This window comes from Vombatus ursinus, unplaced genomic scaffold, assembly GCF_900497805.2.
Source record: "Vombatus ursinus unplaced genomic scaffold, bare-nosed wombat genome assembly UNPS02014818.1, whole genome shotgun sequence".
In the NCBI taxonomy this organism is placed as follows: domain Eukaryota; kingdom Metazoa; phylum Chordata; class Mammalia; order Diprotodontia; family Vombatidae; genus Vombatus; species Vombatus ursinus.
In genome coordinates this window covers 54,624,818-54,648,200 of record NW_020954596.1, presented here as the reverse complement: position 1 = coordinate 54,648,200, position 23,383 = coordinate 54,624,818, and the positions used below count along the sequence as shown (strand labels likewise).

Here is a 23,383-nt window from a genome sequence, read left to right as displayed (position 1 = left end):
ATTTTTTAAAATGACTTTCAAATTCCTTCCTAGTCTTACAATTTTCTCACTCTATAAAAATATGCCATCAAAAGGCATATCCAATATGTGTAGATTGATATCCCACAATAAGAACAAATTTTTGTTTTGTTTTGTTTTAAATTTAAAACTTGTCCTTCCTGGATCTCCCCCATTTCTGTCTACCTCCTCCAGAAATGCCCTTTTCACACTCTATAGAAAACCTTTAACATCTCAGGGGCTCTTTGATTCATATATCTGAGAAGAATCCATTAAAGTACTTGAAAATGATCCAATGATGAATTTCAGATTGACTCATAATGAAATTTGTTCAATGGACCCTTATAATCAAATAACAAAAGCCTTAAATAGGGCAGTATTTTTCTATTAAATCAAAATAAATTACCACATTTCAGATATTCTGGTTTGAGCTAAAATATGATAAATGTATGCCAGGAAGTAATTTATCATAGGTCTTTAAAAGTTTTGCTTTAAATTTAATTGAAATACCATCTGAACTTACATTTTTAAAAATACCATCTATAAGTTGGATTAAAAGAAATTATATCAAAACGAAGCACAGTTATTCCTGGATATATTTTCTCATCTGCTATTACTAGATATAAGTGGCTGATAATTATCAGCTGCTGAAACTTTTTTTTGCAGCACTTAATTTGTGAAATATACTAAATCATAAGTGTCAAAATAATGTCACTAGTATCTATGTTATCAAGTATCTAAAGGCTTGCATTGAACTTAAAAGATGATTTGAAATCTACCTTTCCTAAGACCTATTTAATCTTTCTAAAAAATTATAACATCTCTTCTAAAGTACTTTATGCCCATTTGCACCTCAGATTGTTGTAGAAAGTGACTTCAAGCTGATGCTAGTGATTTAAATTTCTTCTCTTCTGCTCTACTCAGTGGTGATGATACCAGCATGGAACTCAATTTATTTTAATCGAAATTTGATGTTGTTATTATGTACCCAGGATAGAGTAAGATAAGAAATGGTTCCAAAATGCATAAGATCTGAGGAGATAGGGAAATAACCTACCTACTAAAGCTAATTAGATATTCCATTAGAATTATTGCCTGATTCACAAATATACTGATGACCTGGAGGCTTTTTAATCAGAATACAGGGTTCTAACCTCTTCCAGGTTTAATTATGTGAATTCTGAGAGAAGAGACAGGTGGATGTCCAATTGCCTACTGACAATCTACCTAGCTCTTTGGATATTTGAATACCTGCCAATTGCAACTTTCACACTTTTTGTTTGCCCAACCTCACTCATTCAGTCCCAGAAGCAGTTGTGTTTAGATAAGAGTGAGGTTACTAATACTTTTGACCTATCTAGCAATTCATTTCTTAGAAAATAATACCCCTTCATATTTAATACCTCCACTACCTATAATAATCACCTAATAGTTTGTCATGGGAGTCAAATAAAAAGATTTGATACTTCAATAGATCTATAATTATTAACAAAATAGGAATGCCCTTCAATAATGAATAACCCACCTGTGACTGCTCCTACTTTCTGACTCATTCATATCTTTTCAAATATTCTCAATAGTCTACTTTAGGACCTTCTGTGTTCTTTGACATAGTCCAGACACTAAGGGAACATGAAGATTGTCTATCAGTTATCATATATTTCACCAACATCAAACAACACTTCCTCACCCAGGCATATGAATCTTTGTGTCATTCTTTGTGCTTTTGTGCATTTTTTTGTTGGTAGTATGCAATAGCCTACTCACACTGATCATGTGCCTCTCTATTATCCCTTGGGTTCATAGAAACTTTAACATGTATGTAAAAGCATTTTCCAAACCACAAAGAATTGCAAGGATGTTGAATTATCATCATCATCATCATCATCACCACCACCACCACCAATCATCTTCCTCCTTCTTCCTCATCTCTACACATCACTGTTGTTGCTGTTGAGTTATGTTCAACTCTTTGTGACCCAATTTGGGGTTTTCTTGGCAAAGTTACTGATGTGGTTTGCCATTTCCTTTTCCAGCTCATTTTACAGATGAGGAAACTAAAGCAAACAAGGTTAAGTGACTTGCCTAGGGTCAAACTGCTAGTAAGTGTCTGAGGCTAGATTTGAACTCAGGAAGATCAGTCTTCCTAACTTTAGGACCAGGACTCTAGCCATTGTACCACCTCACTGCCTCTACATCAACATCCACTACACCAATTTCAGATGACTTCCTTGAGATGTTAAGATGGAGAACAAATACATACATCACCATATTAGACATTGAATGGTTTCATGACACCCAGTGGCAGACCTGGGACTACAATCCTGGCCCCCTAGATATACAGCTCCATCTATTCTCCATTAGACATTAACCCACTTAATAAAGTCTCTTAGGTAGAAGTTAATACCTAAAATATGAAAATGCAGTGCTATAAAAGATTGTTTTCTTTCTCTCATGAGCCCTAAGAAATAGTAGGCAGTGTTCACTTTCCTCATCTATAAAATGAGAATATTTTTATTAGATGATCTCAAAGTATCTTGCTAGCTTTGAAATTGTATGATTACATGATTTTCAGTGTTGTAACTAAGTTATTCAAAATGAGAACCAAATATAGATATGATTCAAAGACCCAAATTGCCTAAGTTCATTGTCCTAACAATTAAGAACAAACACTTTTCCCCTCCTAGGCATTTTCTTTTAAACTGTGCTTCACTGAAACCTAGTTTTTAAAATTGTTTTAAAAGTATAGGAATTTACCTAGAATAAATACTGGTAATAAAGATCTCATTTTTCTATGAAGTCTGGCCCTACAGTGGAGTGTGAACAACACTATATTACTGTTATTTCTAGAATATTTCTGTTTGCTTATGTTACAATTTTCCACATACAAAAATTGTTGAACTTGTCAATAATGGTTGTAATCTGAACATTTAGTGTCATTTTATTATATCTAGCTACCTATCCAGTGTTCATTTTAGTATAAAAAGATTATATCTCATAAATATCCCAATGTATCATAATGCTTAAATATTGTTTCTTATTTACCAGATCTTTGTTTCTTTGAATTAGGTTGACAATTAATGCTGAATGCTATCTTCAGCTGCATAACTTCCCTATGGATGAACATTCCTGCCCACTGGAGTTTTCCAGCTGTAGGTGGTAAAATACTTCGTAATTTTATCAAACTTTAAATTCTGAGATTGTTCATTTAATGATTCCAAAGGAGGAAATAGGTTCTTTGATTTCCATAAATGCATGTTAGGGTTATCTACTATAGATTGGACTATATAAAATACATTCACCACTTAGTCTTCTCCTTTTAATCTTAAAAAAATGACACAAGACTTAAAGCTAAATTGGACATCTCAGTCATCATACTTTGTAAACATTAAAATTATCCAAGCAGCAACTATTTATTCTGACACAGTTGAACAATGTTTCAGAGTTCATCATGTGAGATCTTAATAACATATATAGGTATGAATGTCAAATCTATGGCCAGACTTTCTTACAGAAGTTCTAGAAAGCTCTATTAGAGTTGTCTACACTTTGCAGAAGCAAGATTTGACTCTATTACCAAGATTTGTATAATGAAATACAATTCAAGAATCACATTTAAGACTGTGAAACACATTGCACCAGTTGATTATATAGACACAGCCTTGGATCTCAAAGAGTTTATATTCTAGTGAATAACATCAATCCTTTTGCTAATTCTCATCTAATATAGGAAGGGAGAATATTTTTCTGTTGAAACTGGATGAGTTAGAGTAGCCAAGATAGAAAATATAGGAGGTTTTGTTTATCATTATTAATAAGAAAGAAAAAAGAACTTAAAATGAAATCACATAGATATTAATTTTTAAAAATTATATATACTTATACATATAACTTACCCAAGAGACCACAAATTGCTTGAGGTTTGGTATTGTGCTGATTTTGATCTTTTCATCATACTATATATATAGTGATTGCTTAATAAAATTTTAACTTAAATTTGATGAGAACTACACTTGTGAAAATGTAGCATAATTATTTACTATATTTCTTCTCAGGAACTCAGTATACATTTGCATTTAAGATTTCATGTAAAATCATTTTAATATAAAGATTTTATTTTTCTTGGTGACTTGCTAATAATGAGGGATTCTTTACAAAAAAAAACCTGTAAAATTACATGATAAAGTTCATTTTTTGCTCTGTACACAGAGGTCTAAGAACTTTTTTTTTAAATTTCAATGTCATTCTATTATTTTTTATGAAGCATATTTCAGAATCTGTTTTTATTACCAAATGTTCATTGTTACATCTATCCAACCTATATTAAATTCCAACATATTTATCACTAAGTAAAACTTTAGTTTATAGAGATGTTCAGGAAAGAAAAAAAATATGCAAAAAATGGTAAAACTGTTATATTTAACACAAGTTTATGAGATACCTATGAAAAACACTATGACAAATTTGTGTGTATGTGTGAAAGAGAGAGAGAGAAAGAGAGAGAGAGAGAGAGAGAGAGAGAGAGAGAGAGAGAGAGAGAGAGAGAGAGAGAGAGAGAGAGCTCCTTCTGCTTTTCAGAAGCTTCTCATCTGTAAGGAAGATGGCATATATCCAGATGTGATTATATTACAAAGCCAGACAAGATAATCCTATGAGGTAAAAATGAGAGGGATCTAGGGAGATTTCATGGAGGAGGTAGATATTTTGTTGGATCTTAAAAGAAGGAAATAAGTTGAACATGTAAATATTTGAAAGAGGGAGAAATGTTGGAGAGAGGTAATAAAGTAGTCACCAAAAACAGAGGCATAGATATATACCTTCATATAGAAATAAAGCAAAGATATGAGAGTACCTTTCAGAGAAGGTACCTGATACTATCTCATAGAGTAAGTATTTCATAAACCTGTACTAAATATGACACTATCTAGTGTGCTTGAGAAAATCATGACTGTGTTGACTGGATTCATTAAAAAATTGTGTCACAAAACCTCAAGTGGACCCTCACTGAGGCAAGGAGATCCTTTTATGTCCTGCTTCAATCAGTTCACTATCTCATTCATCATAATGGATTTAGCAATCCTTTTCATCCCTCCTCAAACCTCTCATAGCATACTTCCCTCAGCCTTTCAGCTGAGAATCCTGCCTTGTATTTCACAAAAAAGAGGCAATTTATTGAGAACTCACTGTAGTCTCCTCTTTATCTCACAGCATACAAATATCTTCCCCCACTGTCTTCTTCTTCACCCCTTTCTCACATGAAGAGATCATTCTCCTTACCAAGGAGATCCCTTCTACATGCACCCTTGATCTCATTCTACGTCATCTTCTACAACATATTGCCTCCTCCATTTGCTTCTCTCTCACTACTCTCATTTCTCTCTCTGACTAGTCATTACTTTCCTGTGACATAAAAACAAGCTCATGCCTCCCCCATCCTAAGCAGCTAGGTGTGGCAGTGGATAACATATAGGGCTTGGAGTCAGGAAGACTTGACTTCTAATCTAGCCTCAAACATTTCTGAACTTGTGACCCTAGTCAAATCACCTGACCTCTCTCAAGTTCTGCTTGCTCATCTGTAAAATGAGGATAATAGTAGCACTTCCTTCCCATGTTTGCTATGAGGATCAAATTAATTAACTTATGAAAAACACTTTACCAATTCTAAAGTACTATATAAATGTCATTATTATTATTATTACCCTCTCTAAAGGATAACACTTACTTGATTTGATCATTTTCACTAGCTATATGACTGACCTGTTTGAGGAATGGTCAGTAGTCCATACTGGTTTTTAAAGAATTGAGTATATGAACAACATTAGTGGGAGACAAGTCTACACTATTGAGTTGATACCCATTTCTGAAGATCATAAATACTGATTTAATGGGTTAGGAATTTATTGATCAGGCAATGGAAAGTCCTTTTAGAGGGTTTTTGTTCCTCTTGCTTGCATTGGATTTTATCATCAGATTTGCATGTTAGAAATGGGAATGGATTAGATATGGGGAGAATAGAAGCAGTAATATTGCTAAGGAGATATTAAAATAATTCAGGTAAAAAATTAATATGGGTATATTCTTAGGGTTATCTTAGAAGAAAGAGAGAGAAGATGGGATAGATGTCAAGCTAGGACCAACAGAACACATTTACTAATTGGATGTGGGAAGAAGTTTAAATATAACATTGATGAAGCCACACGTCAGAGATCCAAAGATTCGGTGTGTCTCAAGCATCATGAACCTCTTCAAATGTTATTTTCTGGTCTAAGGCACCATTGAAGAAAAAAGGAAAAAAAAAGTCAAAAGTGAGAAAAATAGTATAGGTGGAGGAGAGGGGAACAAAAGAATAAAGAGGGATAGGAAGTGAAGAGACAAAGGCAGAGAGAGAAGAGAAAAATAGGTGACATTTTCTGATATTGGTTGTTCTCTTTTTTTGCTCAAAGTTATGGGCTACTGGGACATTTTGATCACATATCTTCCTATGATTTTTTTCAGATGGGTATCCTAGAAATGAAATCGAATATAAATGGAAGAAAACCTCTGTAGAAGTAGCAGATCCTAAATATTGGAGATTGTACCAATTTGCATTTGTAGGGTTACGAAACTCAACAGAGATCTCACATACACTATCTGGTAAGAAAAACAGCAACAATAGCAACAAAACAGGGCATTAGTCATATCCTTAAAAATGATTATCTTTGGATTTTCCATATAGATCTGTATCTTTATACATATTTAATTGTATAAATAAAATGCTGCTTTTGGGGGGGTACATTATAGAGGGGATTCTTGTATAGGAGTATGTTGGATTAGGTACTCTCTAAGGACCCTTTCAACTCTGACTTTCTGTGATACTGTGACTAAATTATGCCTTTTTCATCCTTTTCTTTTAGGGGATTATATCATCATGACAATCTTTTTTGATCTGAGTAGACGTATGGGATATTTTACCATTCAGACATATATCCCATGTATATTAACAGTTGTCCTTTCCTGGGTGTCATTCTGGATTAACAAAGATGCAGTACCTGCAAGGACATCATTAGGTATGAAACATTAAAATATACTTGCTGCAATACATCTTTTTATGAGTGTACCACCAAATGTGTTATAGTCTATGCCACTAGGACCTAAATCAATAGCATCTCATAGGACCCCTTTGCAATACCTTGATTAGAGGGGCATGAGGAAAAAAAAAGATTACAGACTGATTAAATTTTAAGTCAATTCATCCCTATCTGTGCAAATGAGGACATAGGAAAATGGAACCAAGGGAAGGTTAGGTAAATGAAATTCTCCTGTCCCTAAACCTCATTTTATTTGAAACCTTCTGACATTTCCCCTACTAAGCCTTTTACCATAGTTACAAGGAGTAAAATTGACCGCCTCTTATTGCTTCTGTTTGCTTTTGGTGGTGGTTATAATGAGAAGCAAAGGGTCCAAGAGGCAGAGAACTGAAATAAGAAAGATGAGAAGCTGGGAATTGAATAATCTGTAAATTGAGCAATCAGCTTCAGAGACATTGAGTGTGCCTAGATAGTAACAATGATGAATAATCTGAATTGTTATTCACAATTGATATGTTTGCTTTTTGCCATTAATTATTTTTATGTTAGCACTTTTTTTTTTTAACCAGGGAGTCATTTCCCAATAAACACACATCTTCCCCACAAATTACCTTCTCCTGAAACAGTTATCCCAAACCAGGTACTTAAGATGACTTTAACTGATGATACATGTCACTTTATAGTTTTGTATTTTACTGATCCTTAACAGAAGGAATGTATCCTTAACAATGATAGCAATAAGACAACACTGTCTGTTGTATTAAGTCAGTTCTATTTCTTTTCAGAGGTTGCTTATTTACAAAGTTGCAGTCATTGACATTTTGTTTTATTAACTTTTATCATTTTAAACAATTCTTCTCATGTTCTCTGAATTCTTCCTAGTCATCACTAGTCATAGCACAATGAAATCCTTTTATACTCATTATCACATGTTCTTCAACAATATCGCAATCATTGGGCACACATTTTGATTCCAGCTTCTTGTTTTAAAAAATCTAGTTATGTAAATCTGTTTGTGTATAGAGATCTTCTCTTGTTTTCAATAAATTTCTTTTGCTGTGTCTTTTGAAAACAGTATAATAACATTAAACTGTTTTGAAAATGAACCAGTTGCTCTTTTAAAGTCACATAAAAACTACTTCCATTTCTACAATTCATTTACAAAGACAGCTTATTGTTCAATTGATTCACTCCAATGAAAAGTACAGCTCTCTGACTACTGATACTGATTTCATGAAAAAACATAAAAAGCTAATTTTCAGAATTTCTGTTTTTAATCACAAAAGACCCCTTCATGTGGTTGCCTGAGATGGCTGGTGAAGATCTCCTTTTAGTAATGTATAGTAAAATGTAAATCACTTGGAATCATCAATATTAAAGCTCAAGACATCTAACTATGCAGCTGGCAAAAAAAAAAATGCCAGGGGAGTCTGACAAAGATGTAGATGTTATTAATAGATTATGTTCCAAACCTACTTTACTTGGTTTCCTATGATTACTTTAATATGAAATATATTTTTGTTTCTAGTGTGCATACCCTTTTACATTCTTCTGTGTATTATTGGGTTTGCAATTATTAAAAAAAACTTGCCTACATGACTTTATGGATTTTAAATGGCATTTGATAAATGATTGGTTTTCTTGAGTTATTAAATGAGAGACTATAGTGAACAGAGCACAGTTACTGGGAGTTGGGATGACCTGGGTTCAAATCCTACTTTTAACAAATTATATAGTAGCTTTGTAACCATGCACAGGCAAGGCATTTAGCCTTGCTAAGCCTTGGCTTTGTTGTATATAAAATGGGGGGAAATAGTGCCTATTTTACATGGCTATTATGTGGATCAAATGAGATACTACTTGTTTTTTTTTTTTTTTGCTTTTTTGGCTAGGCAATGGGATTAAGTGACTTGCCCAGAGTCACACAGCTAGTAGTGTCAAGTGTCTGAGGCCAGATTTGAACTCAGGTCCTCCTGACTCCAGGGTCAGAGCTGTATCCACTCTGCCACCTAGCTGCTCCCATAATACTTCTGGGCTTTTGTGCTCGAATAGATGCTGTCTTTGGAGCAACACCAGAGCCTCTGGAGCTCTTCCTGGTAGATGACTGTGAAGATAAACGACTCTTCCACATTCATGACAAAGTCAATGTTATTTATAAAGTGTTCCTGGAAAACTGGACCATGGAGGCATGTGGGAGTTAGATGTGGAACTTAAAATGGTTGAAGATTGTAATGGAAGAACCTATTTCTACCAGATGTGGTATGATTCAGATTATGCAAAGTATGAGACTCACCCAAGCAAGGAAATACCAGAGGACTGAATATGAAGATCTGTAAAAGCAGTGTCCATCTATCTGGAATGATAAGAGAAGGAATCTCCAGAATGATGGAGTCTCTTAACAAGCTAGATGACAAAATACTCTATTGTCTGCCCTGACAATGAAAAATTATATGCAGTACAGGGTAGAAGGAGACATTTCATTGACTGAGTTGTGGGTCCTTCATTGCAGCTCATTATTGAGTAAATGATCCAATCATGAAGATAAGCAGTGGATTATGTGCACGAGAGGGAAAAAAAAATTATCTTTGCCTTGAGGCAGCCTGGTATAATGGAGAGAGGAAGGCTTTGGAGCCACCCTGGCCTGAATTTAGGTCCTGGTCTGACATACTGACTATGTGATCCTGATCAAATCCTTTAGCCTACTATTGCTCTAGGCAATTTTTTAAGAGGACAAGTGGCTGAGAAGGCACTAACTTGCACTGGTGAAGGCAGTTTCATCATGTGGAAGCTCACTATAGAAATGAAAAGATGGTTGTGGAAGAGGAAATAGAGCACTAGCCCTGGAGTCAAGAGAACCTGAGTTCACATCCTGCCTCAGACACTTACTAGCTGTGTGATCCTGGGCAAGTTACTTAGCCATGGTTGCATCCAAAGAAAAGGAATAGAAATGAAAAGATAAGACCAGTCCCTATTCATATCTTTGCCTTAGATCTGAAAGGAGACCTAAAAAGAAATGTAGTAGTTTCTGCTTCCCCTTAACATCCCATGCTTTTTCACTAGTATATCTATAACCTAGTTAATAGGAAGGAAGAGGAAGGCTAACAGAGGCTGAGAATCAGAAAAGAACTATATGTGCTTAGGGAATTGCCACATCAAATGTTAATTCAGTCATTTGCTTCCTGAAGTCTCAATTGCTTTTAAGTTATCCCTAGTACCATAGGACCAACCTGGACCTGCAATGTCTCTGTCTCTCATCTTTCATTTCTCTCTGTCTCTCTCTCTCTCTGTCTGTCTCTGTCTCTCTGTCTCTTTCTAGATAGATATAGACATATAGATAGATACACAGAGATAGATAGATAAGATAGATACATTGGTATGTTTATGCCAGACAGTGTGAGCTACTTGAGAGCAGAGACCCATGAGTATTTTTTTTTTTTGGCTTTATATCCCCAGAGCTTAGTATAGTATCTAGAACATAGTAAGCACTTAATAAAATCTTGTCTACTGACTGCAATAACTTTTTTTCCTCCACCATGCCCTGTATCATTCCTATTTTTCTGTTAGTTTTGAAAAGTCACTGTTTTTTTAAAGGGGCCTGAAAAAGTCCATTTTCATTATGAACTTGTTTGCATATTTCTTCCTGGGAAAAAATGTTAGGTTATTCCTATCATTAAGTTTACATGATGCTATATGCCTATTAAATAGAGTGTGGTTGATATAAGGTAACAGACCTGAGCAATCTGCCTTTGACTACCCTGGGTGAATATAGAAATGAAAGGAGATGGTGGACGTTTTAAAATATTTAAGCCTTTGATATAAAAACTTTTTTTCTTCTGGAGGATGATGTAAAGCACTACATAATAATCAAGACTTAATATGTTGACATGAGTGGTGTCAATGATGCTATTACATGATGCTATATGCCAGTGCATGATGAAATAGCAAATATGAATTATGTAAGTATCATATATCTGCAAGTACTTAATATTTTGAAATATTTAAACACAAATGTATTTTATCAAAGACTTTACATTCAAAATTTGGGCTGTATCAATATCTACCTGGTAGACAATCTTCAGAAAATGTGGACATGGTCGGACTATTCATTGGAGAATTTGGAGTGAAAAAAATCAAAGGTTGAAATCTAAGGCTTACAACAAGCAGTAATATAGTATAGTAGATATTGAGGTGGCACCAGATCTGGTCATAGTTTTGAGGCCCACCTCCAACACATATTCATTGTCTTACCCTGAGTAAATTGTGTAACTGCCCAGTATCCCAGGCTAGGCTCTAAATAGTATTACTGACTTTGTATCTCCCCCATCAGGCACAGTGTCTCAAAAATTGGAGGTATATAATAAATTCTTGTTGAAATAAATGAAAATGAAGATTGATCATTCCCAACATTCATCTGTGAATATGGGTTTTATGAATGTGAAGTTTTAATTTGACAACTGAATATATTATCATTTAAATAGTATTGAAGAGAATCCTTGCCTAAGAAAGACCTGGGTTCAAGTCCTTCCTCTGACAGATATTTAGCAATTCAATTAAACTTACAGTGCCCCCAAATGTCTCTCTGAAACACTGTCTTGAGAATTGCTAATCTTTACCGGTAAATGTAATTTCTTCATTGAACATTCTATACAACAATGAAATCACAGGTCCAAACAAAACAAAACTAAATAAAAATCACAGTATTTTTCATTTTTAATAGAGGTAAGTTCTAAATGTTCTGCTGTCCAACTTAGAACAAATACTACTTTGTGGTTTTGAAATGCAAATAGAGTTTAAATAGAATGGGTTGATATAAGGTAACAGACCTGAGCGATCTGCCTTTGACTTCCCTGGGTGAATATAGAAAGGAAAGGAAATGGTGGACGTTTTAAAATATTTAAGCCTTTGATATAAAAACTTTTTTTCTTCTGGAGGATGATGTAAAGCACTACATAATAATCAAGACTTAATATGTTGCCATGAGTGGTGTCAAAGGGAGACTTGCATATCTGTCCAAATTTTTGAAAATGTGGAACTGTAATTATATAGATAGATGTCTCTACCCATGCCATTATATATGCTTCTTTGGATAAACTGTAAAGATTTATCATATGCAATACTTGCTTTTTAACAAATACCTCACTGTTAGTAATATTATGTCATTATTCATTCTACCTTTTACTTTTAAATTAGCTTTATTTTTTATATTAAGTGTGAAAAGATCATGTCAGATCATGGGGGTACAGAGTGGCATAGTAGATATGGTTGTAATATCTAGAATATATAGGCATAGTTAGAATGTTTAGAATTCTGGCATTCACATTAGAAAGACTTAAGTTCAAGTCTTGATTCTGACACTCACATGTGACCATAAGCTAGTCACCAACTCTTCTTTAGTTACAAAAGTAGTTGCTAGTGATGTCTGATTCATTTTTTCCTTATGAAGCTGTTATTGGTAGATCCTGATACTGTATATTCAGCTCTATTGTAAACCGTGTGTGTGTGTGTGTGTGTGTGTGTGTATTTACACACGCACACCCACACACCCACACACCCACGTGTATATGTATGTGTGCTACCTATGTGACTAGACAAGTCATCTAACATCTTTGACCCCAAACAACTCATTTATTCTGGTTACAAATAATTTGCATCAGTGGAGGAAGTTTTATACTTAACATTCCCTCACAAAAATGAAATGAAATTTTATATATACATATATCTGAGTGTATACACGTATTTATGTGTGTATATATGTATATATGTGTGTATGCACATGCATACATACAAATACGTATACATATGGGGGAATGAACAAGCATATATTTAGTACTTGCTATATGTCAGGCACTGTGATGACTGCTTTACAAATATTATCTCATTTGATCCTCATAACAACCTTTGGGTGTAGGTGCTATTATCCTCATTTTACAGTTGAGGAAATTGAGGTTAAGTGATGTGCCCAGGGTCACACAGCTACATATGATGTCCCATAGTCTTTGGATGCTCCAGATTGTTCTGATTGAGAACTATTTTATATCCACTATGCCACATTGCTTTTCAAAAATCGATCAATAAAAGTAAGTTCTAATTTTTTTCAAAGTTTTTGTGAAATTAACTATGTAATAAGTAGCGTGAACTATTTAAAGTATTGATAATAAGATAAAATTGGAACCTATAATCATATTTATTAATAAATACTCTTCAAAATGATGAAAATCATAGGGATTTTATTGTATTATATATTAATTTTTCTTATTTTAAAAGAAGCTTTTGCCATGTTAGAGGAAGACTGGTAATGTGGTATAAACTCTTTTAAAGGTTTTAGATTACTACTATAAAATTGGAACATGTTATAATTATAATCAGAAATAACTATTCCCCTCAAAAAGCATGATAATCAGAGCAGTTTTATTGAATTGTTTATTTATTTACCCCTAGAAGATGCTCGTCATATGAAAACAATACGTGGTCCATGAAGCCACCTGATACTTTCTCTCTCTTCATACCTGTCTGAGTGTAGGTATAACCACAGTGCTGACAATGACAACACTGAGCACCATTGCAAGGAAATCCCTCCCTAAGGTTTCCTACGTGACGGCCATGGACCTCTTCGTTTCCGTTTGCTTCATTTTTGTTTTTGCGGCCCTGATGGAATACGGAACCCTGCATTATCTCACTAGCAACAAAAAGGCGAAGAAGCTTAAAGACAGGAAGTCCAAACATAAGTCCAGGGTATGTTGAAGCTTAAAGCCTCTCTGTCACTCTCATCTACCTGCAGATGCAGCGGGAAGCATATGTATGTTATTTTGCTTATAATAAAATGCTTGAGGCACGGGGTGTGATAGAGGGTGAATGAAAATAAAAGGAGATTAAAAATACCAGTAAGCACTCTTGCAATGCAAAAGTCACCTTCGAGATCCTTGGAAGATCATTTCATACAAGCATAGATTTCTTCTTTTGGTTTAGCTTATCTGAGGTTCTGAACCTTTTTTTTATTTCCCCTCTTGCATTTTAACTTTGTTTTGGGATTCCAGGTTCTAGTCAAACTTGGTGATTTCCACTGAGATGATTTTCCTAAAGAGATATGCTCTTAAAAGATGTAACGCTATTTACTTTTCATTGTAAAAAAGGTAGAATTATATTCACCCCACCCCCACTATCTCCTCTTCCTGCATATGTACTTTTTTGTTGTTTGGCATGAAATTAGAAAGGTGAACTGGATACTTCAATCAGTAGATATTAACATGATTCACTACTTTTGGTGAGCCTGGGAAATGTAGCCATCTATTTTTTCCCATACTTTTTCAAATACTTAAAGTCACCTCTAATAAATATTTTAGAAGCAAAAATAAAATATTTGTTTAGTGATAATTAAATAGGTGAAAATGGTCTATAGGAAAAATAGTGTAGGGTTCCCCTTGCATCTAGAAACAAGGAAAGGATGAAACCCCAGATCATTATCCTCTTCCTCTTAAAAATTCTTCTTTTTCAGTTTTTTCCTCACTTCATTTTGCCTCTTTCCTCCTTTATTTTCACTCTCATTCATTTCTGAGATATTTTGCAATTCATTTAAATGAAAAACCATTTATGTTAGTCTCAGTGCCAAAAGTCTGATTGCTTGGTATACTTTCATGGGCTCACAGATATACCCAGTTATCTGACTAGTTCTTTTGGGAATCAATAAGATCTTCCCACTGAAAACAGGAGATACATCCCAAGAGAATGGAGCCCATTATCAGTCATGCAGCCCTCTAAATTTGCATTTCAGAATTAGTTTCTCACTCTGCCTGTACTTGAGATTATTTTAGTTTATCTCTTATACAAACCCAAGTCAATAAATGAAACAACCCCTTAGAGAGCATTCAAGGCAGATAGACCATTCCCAGCTATGTTTTGAATGGAGAGAAAGTAACTTTTCCACACTTATTTTTTAACTCAAGCTAAACATCCCCTTCAATGTCAATTTTCTCCATATGTTGATCAGTAGCCACATTCAATTACTCTTTTAAACACTAGCATCTAACCTAGTTCTTCTTAATGGAAATTTTTTTCTGATATTTCTTGAGGTTACACTTGGAGGAACTTAAAAACAGGAAAGCATAAAGAGGCAACATCTGTGAGTGATATTGATCTCATATGATTGGAAAAACAACAACAACAATAACAATAAGGACACATAAACAAACCCTAAGATATGTTATTAAAGATTGTACAAATGAGAGTCAATATGTGGAAGAGAGAGGGAATTTGATGTAGTGATACAGACTCAGCCTGAGAGTCTGTAAGATATTTCAACCCACATGTGACACATACTGGCTATGTGACCTTGGGGAAACTACTTACTATCTCAGTGCCTCAAGTCAGCTTTCTAAGAGTATAAATTGCCATGCAGAAGCTTTTCTGTGTTGGTCTGAGGAATTTCCCCATTAGGAAATGGGGGGAAAATAATGAAGAAGATGGAGTTTGGCATAGGGCTAAAGGTGAACTCCAGAAAAATCCTGATTACATTTCTGCCTGTAATACTTATTGATTGTAGGACCATAGACAGAGCATATAGCCTCTTGGAGCCTGTGAAAACTCTAAGAGTTAGCTAGCTTTTAAGTTATAAGTGAATTCTGAGTAGCAGTGCTGGATGGTGTCCTTAGATCTTCAGTGGATGAAGATGGTGAGATTTAAGAGTTAAAGCAATACAATTTCAGTTATACTATTTTTTTTAAGGCTATTGTGGACTTTGCAGCAACCTATTGCAAATGTTAATAAATTAGTGGCTGCAACCAGGACTTTGTAATTACATGTTGTGCTCTTATTGAGGATATAAAAAAATTCTTTTAGATCTCTTAAAACTGAGCCCCAAGAGGCTACCTAAGGAGTTCAAAGACATTTTCCTTTCTTCTTAGTTTGGTTATGCTGCCTTGCCAATTCTTTCAACCCTAGATGGCATGCTGAGTGAAAAACTGGGTTCAGTGATCAAATCTGATTCTCCCCCATGGTTCGATGTTCAGCCATATGGTCTTGTTAATAAGGTGGATTATAACACATTTTCATGGTTTATAGACAGCTGTGCATACTACTGTCTACAAACCATAGACTTGAGGTCCTTATGGAATCTCTGTCTCCTTTCTGTTCCAGACTAAGTAAACAGTAAGCTCATTGCCAAAATATCTGCCTGTTATCTGGCCATCACATCTGTTTATTCTGTTCTCTCTCATACATTTTCCCCCTGAAAATATAAGCTTTTAGAAGTCTAAATTTCATATATATATATACATATATATATATATATATACACTTATACACATTATGTATGTTCATATATACATGTCTGTGTATATACACAGACAAATATATGGCTAGATAGATAAGTAGAGATAGACGAATAGATAAATATCCTTTTTGCTCATTTCTTCGTGGCAATCCTAGGGCCTGAGGCTACAGCTGCTGGGTCAGAGTAGCTGAAAGGTCAGGGCATTTTTCTTGAAGCACAGAGAAAACACTTTCCATACCACACTTAGTGGAAAAATCTCAGCCCTCTAGTCCTTGGATTCTTTGCTTAAGGAACATCCAAACCTTCAAAATAATTAAGTTACAGCTGCAGTGAGACCTGACAAGATACATTTTTTCAACCTGTCAGTTTCTCAGAGTGTAGGAAAAGAATTGTTCATTTTCATTAATTCTTTTGAGTCACACTCATATTCTTATAGTTTCATTTCCAATGGTCCCTAATTTTATTTCTAAATGGTTGGGTCTTTTTTTTAAAGAAAAGCTATATAAATGAAGTAAAACATGTTGAACCTAAACAGAAAGATATTTGTATGGTGCAGTCAAAAGCTATTGTGTAACAATAACAGCTATTTATCCATTGGGTTTCTTTCATGGAGTTTCTCATCTAAAATCACCAGGCAAGATAGTTAAATTTTTTATTATTCCAGAGTCATATAATATTTGCTATTGAGTTCTTAATCCAACAAGGACCCAAAGAAGATGGTCAATAACAATCATGGGGACCAGAAAGCCTTCACAGAAGAGGTAGCCTTTGAGTTTAACTTTAAAGGAAAGGTAGAAATTCTACAGGAAAACCAAGAAGAGCATGGAGAACAATGCAACAAAGGCATAGAGATAGGAAACGACAGGCAAAGTTTATGATGTAAGTAATACCGTAGGTGCATAGAGTACATGGAAGGGCACAACATGAAATAAGGCCAGAAATGTAAAACAATGGCAAGTTGTGGAGGCCTATGAGCATTTAACTTTTACTTGGTAGGTAGCCAATAAATTATTACCAAAGATTTGTAGATAGGGTCATGTTGAATCATCAGATTATGAATAATGAAGACTATTCTGGAAGAAATTAAAATAATAGTTCAGAGGGGGAGAAAGTAAACACAAGAAGAGAAAATTATTTCAAGATTCTAACACAGAGGGTAATAAGGGTTCATATTAATGTGGTAGCAGTAGGGATGATGAGGATCGGATGATTGGGACAGTTGTTACATCAGTGGAATTGATAAAATGTGATTTACTGATTAAGAGAAGTGATTTGAGAAGGAAAAGAGAGGTAAGAATCAAAGATAAAACCAAGGTTTTGAATATAGAGATTAAATAAAGTGATTCCATTTAGGGAATTAGTTAAATTAAAAATAGGAGCAAGTCAAGAGGTAAATATAATGAGCTATATTTTTAATACACTGATTTTGAGATTATCATGGAACATTCAGGGAGAAATATCTTGTAGGCATTGTCAAGGGGTGAATCCTTGCATCAGAAAAGACAACAATGAAGGAGATTTTGACTTGGAGGTCTTCTTCATGGAAGGAGTGAGTAATTTTAGTAACTTGACTAAGACTCAGTTTCCTCAACTCTAAAATGAAGAGGTTGGACTAGATGAACTCAAAGACCTCTTCCATTTCTAAATCTCTAATCTTTGGAGTCTATGATTCAATGAAATTTATTATTTTTTTAGATTCAATATTTTATTTTTCCCAATTACATTTAAAAACACATTTTAACCTTCATTTTGAAAAAAAAGTTTCAAGTTCCAAATTTTCTCTCTCCCTTCTTACCTCTCCCTCTTATTGAGAAGGCAAGCAATTTGCTATAGGTCATACACGTGCAATTATGCAAAACATATTTCCATGTTACTCATGTTGTGAAAGGAAAACAGATAAAAAACCCAGGAAAAATTAAATGAAGAACAAGTATGCTTCATTCTTCATTCAGACTCCATCAGTTCTTTCTATGGAGATGGATAGCATTTTTCATCATAAATTCTTCAGAATTGTCTTGGATCATTGTCTTGCTGAGAATAGCTAAATCATTTACAACTAATCATCACACAATATTGTATATTGCTGTTACCATATGCAATATTCTCCTGGTTCTGCTCATTTCACTTTGCATCAGTTCATGCAAGTCTTTCCAGATTTTTCTGAGAGCATCCTGCTCATTATTTCTTATAGCACAATAGTATCCCATCACAATCATATATCACAACTTGTTCAGGCATTCTCTAATTCATGGATATATCCTCAATTTCCAGTTCTTTGCTACCACTAAAATACCCACTATAAATAATTTTGTACACATACAGCTTTTTCCTTCTTTTTTTTATCTCTTTGGAATACAGACCTAGTAATGATATTACTTGGTCAAACAGTATGCAAGGTTACAGAATTGTATATACAGAAAAGTTAGGTCAGTTCACAACTCCACCAACAGGGTATTAGTGTCTTAATTTTCCCACATCCACTCCAACATTCGTCATTTTCCTTTTCTGTCATATTAGCCAATCTAATATGTGTGGGGTGGTAGCTCAGAGTTGCTTTAAAATGCATTTCTCTAATCATTAGTGATTTAGAGCATTTTTATATGACTATCAATAGCTTTGATTACTTCATCTGAAAACTGCCTATTCATATTATTTGACCCTTTATTACTTGAAGAATGGCTCTTTTTTTATAAATTTGAGTTAGTTCTCTACATATTTGAAAAAATGATGTCTTTATCAGAGGAACTTGCTGTAATTTTTAAAATAATTATAATTACTAACTACATATTTCCCTACAGCCTATTTTTTCCCTTTTTATCCTACTCTTTCTCCTTTCACCCTATCCATTCTCAAAAGTGTTTTGCTTCTTTTACCTCACCCAATCTGCCCTCCCTTCTATGAACCCTGCCCCCTTTTCTTATCTCCTTCCCCTCCTATTTTCCAGTATTATAAGATGGATTTCTATTTCTGAGTGTGTATATTATTCTCTCTTTGAGCCAGTTCTGATGAGATTAAGGTCTACATGCTCCTTAAACACCTTCCAATTCAATGAGCTTTAAAGGGAGAGTCTAAAAAGGAAAGATTAATGGGTCATGGATAGAGAATAGGGGAAAACCTACCTTAAGAGTTTAGAAGGAGAACAAGGTGCCAGCAAAAGAGAAAGTGGAAGAATTATTAGAAAAGTAGAACAAGATGGTATCTTTGGATTCAAGGGAATGAAAACCATCCATTAGCAAGGATAGCTAATGACATGGAAATATAGAGATTTCAAGGAGAATGAGAACCGAGAAAAAGCCACTTGATTTGGTGATTAGTTTAGCAAAAACATCTTTTAAGATAGCAGTTTGGAATGATGGGGTAAAATCAGATTTCAACAGGTTAAGCAGAAATGAATGACAATGAAGTGGAGCATTGAATATAGATAAATTCTTCTAAAATTTTGACTATGAAGGATATGAGGAAGATGATATAGAATTTGGATTAAGAAGAAAGGTATATTTTTTTGACTGAGTAAAACTTGAAGGTGTTTGTAGGCAGATGAAAATGAACCAAAGATGACAGTAATTGATGAACTCATCAAAGTCATCTGTCCTGTGGAATGTTCCCCTGAGGAGTCTTCTGTGCCTAGCCATACTGTCATCCTTGTGAAACAAAGTCATCAGAGCCATATCCTCTCAGCCTTCTCTGTGTCCAAGATCTCTTAAGTGTATATTTGTGAGAGTACTTTCAGAAACTCTCTCTCTTAGGGACACAACTCTCAAAAAAGGGGTGAGGGTCCCAGAGAGTGACTGAGATACAGCCATATTCTTTTCAGGGAGATGAATATCAGCAGGAACAGAATTTTCAGGCGTGTTAAAAGTCTTCTTCTAAATGGCATTTGGCAAATCTCCCAGGAGCGATTATGTGACAGTGGTTGTAGCAAGTAGCTTATTTGAACAGCTATGAAGGGTCAGGGGACTGATTGTAAAATATGTTAAAGTGAGCATTTTTTAGCAGTATGTTTGGGGAATCCAAGGCCTGTTCCATAAGTTAAGCAGTCACCAAGAATTATTTTTTAAATGATAATTAGATAACACTTGGGATTTGATTTTTATTTCAGCTTCAAAGAGAGAGTCATTTCTGAGCATGATAAGTTCCCTGGTGCTTTTAGGGCTGTTTCCTAAGAAAAAAAGGTTGTTGTTGTAGGTAAAGAGATCTATTGAAAGCCTGGATTCTACCCCATTCCATAGTATTGAAGAATTCACATGAAATCTCTCTCTCTCTCTCTTTCCCTCTCTCATCATTATTAGCTGTGACTATGCTTAAGTGAATTTTTAAAATGTATCATCCTTGGTTGCAGCTGAGATAAGCAGATTTCTACTGGACACATTTCTGTGGTTAATTCTTCAGTGGTTTCCGGGATACAAATCAATATATTCTCAATACTCTATTCCATTGCTGGAGTGATAGCTAGTTGGTTACTTAGGTAAATAGATACAGTCATGTGTATATTTGTTCAAATAAGCAGAGTTATTTGAGCACACACATACTATTTTCCCTTTTAAAGTTATTTTGTATATTTGCTGGCAAAATGTCTTTCATAATTGTCTTGTTATAGTCATCAAATTATACAACTTCTAAGGAGGTGTTTTGTAAAAATTTGCTGCAAAAAAAATTGATATCTGTTAGCAGTAATCACAGAATAAGAGCTCCCATTTACAAGACTTGCAAAACACTTTATATATGACACTCGACCTCAGATTTCCATACTTTTGCATTGGTCATGCCTGTAATTCACCCTTTCCTCATTTATGCCTCATATAATCTCTCACTGTCTTCAAGAATATGTTCAAGCCCCGCTTTCTACCAGACACTTTCCTAATCCTGCATACTATTGGTGCCCTCTGACTAACTACCTTTTATTTAGTTACCATATCTATGTCATTTTTGCTCTGTATACATTTATTCTATATAAAATTTTATAAGATTTATTATTCTATATAAAATTTATTATATAAGAATTTTTTTAAAATTCTACATAAAATTTGTGTGCATGTTATCTTTCCCCATATAATAACAACTCCTTAAGAGAAGAGATTGTTTTGTCTTTTGTCTTTCTATCTTTAGAACTTAGTACAATGCCTGACACAAAACACTCTTAATAAATGCTTGTGACTTGGTTGATTATTACTTTGAGGCTTGCAAAAACCCTGTGAGATACCTACTATTTATAAGATACTTTCTAATATGATTAGAGCTCTAAAACTAGAAAGGACATTGAATTGTGTGTGTGTATTTTCCCCCATTAACTTATATGGATTCCTGAAGTAAATTATGAAAAAAGAAAACATCCATGGACATGTACAAATACACAAACATGAACATTTTCATTATGCCATTAGTATCTTTTTTTGAGGTTTGAATGGGCAAGAAATAAGATAATATTTGTAAACCACAAAACCATACATAAATGTCAATTGTTTCTGTTATTATTAATTCAATGTCAAAAATCCACTATGTCCTTTTATTCAGAAATCACCTGCAGTAGCAGTTCGACCTGGATCTACATTGATTCCAATGAACAGCATTTCTCATCCACAAAGAGATGAAGATTATGGATATCAATGCTTGGAAGGCAAAGACTGTGCCAGCTTTTTCTGTTGTTTTGAAGACTGCCGGACAGGGTCTTGGAGGGAAGGAAGAATACACATCCGCGTTGCCAAAATTGACTCATATTCCCGTATATTTTTCCCAACAGCTTTTGCTCTATTTAATCTTGTTTATTGGATTGGCTACCTTTACTTATAAATTCCCATTACTCCCAAATATTGACAAAGCCAAACTAAACATAGATATTGTTTGATGTAACTTAGTAACATGAAGTTTATTTTTTTACCAATGCAAAAAACAAGCAAAAAAAGAAAACAGTGGTTACTTTGAGCATTCCATCACTATCTTTCTGAGGCTTCTAGAGTTGTAGTATTTAGAGCAAAGTTAATTAAGCACATATAAATTACAGCTGATGACACTGTTAGCCCTTACTAACAAGAATATCAAGATACTATTTATTTTTGCCTATACTCACTTAATCTTTTTAAAATTAATTTACTTTCTATGAACACAATTTCAAACGTGTAAGCACTCCCTTGTGTCTGATGTTGTGCTGAAATGTATTCCCAATGTTTGTCTAGGAAGTCAAATTCTAAAAAAGGAAAATGCTTAATTTTTATCCTAACCATTTTTTTTTCCAGTTTGGAGGTGTTACTGTCCTGAACTTATTGAATGTATATAACAAATTTTATCTTTTTTCAATTCACAAGATTTTAAGTATTTTTCTCTCACATTTCTCCCTTCACTGAAGGAAAAAAATAATCCTTGTAACCAATATGCATAGTCAAACTAAAAAAAGTGTGGATTTTTGGGGGGTTGGGTGGGGAGAGAGATACAATAGGATTTGGTTTCACTTTTTCTTTGTACATCATATGTATAGATGTTGCTTTTTAAAGGACTTTAAAAAAACAAAACAAAATAAGATTATTTATCTTTTTATCATGGCCTGGAAGTAGACCTGCATTCTTAAAGTCCAAGCCAGCTAAGATTAATCTCTGGCAGGTCTTACCTGACTCCAACCTGGAAAAGTTTTGTGTACAGGCATGGTGATACACTTTTCTCTGAGCACCAGCCTAACAAAGTTTAGAAAGGCTTATCATCACTGGATTGGCTTACATAGTTATTACTGTAATACATATACACATACATGTATACATACATATATACACACATATATGTTTGTATGTATACATGTATGTGTATATATGTATATATAGCTCACAAATTAGATAATGTCTGTATACTGTTTTTGTAAACTGTGAAACACTATATGTCTGCTATTGTTACTATTGAGGAAAAGATTAATTTTCATTCACTACATATTATGTAATGGAACAAACTCTTCATAAAGAGAACACAGGCCACTGATGGGCCAATTCCTAACCTTCTGAAGAATGATGCCGAATTATAACTTTGCCTTCATAGATCACAGAGCATGATACCCTTTCAACCTGAATACTCTCAT

The 23,383-nt window shown here is 34.2% G+C and overlaps 1 protein-coding gene across 1 annotated transcript in view; it reads left to right on the top strand.

The window, feature by feature from the left end:
- GABRG1 (gamma-aminobutyric acid type A receptor gamma1 subunit) overlaps positions 1-22,116 on the top strand; it is a 92,790-nt gene extending 70,674 nt beyond the window's left edge. The window contains exons 5-9 of the mRNA XM_027836559.1: positions 3,067-3,149; positions 6,493-6,630; positions 6,891-7,043; positions 13,585-13,796; positions 21,841-22,116. Of these exons, the coding sequence (XP_027692360.1) occupies positions 3,067-3,149; positions 6,493-6,630; positions 6,891-7,043; positions 13,585-13,796; positions 21,841-22,116 (862 nt within the window). The remainder of the gene's footprint in view (positions 1-3,066; positions 3,150-6,492; positions 6,631-6,890; positions 7,044-13,584; positions 13,797-21,840) is intronic.
- Positions 22,117-23,383: the final 1,267 nt, after the last annotated feature.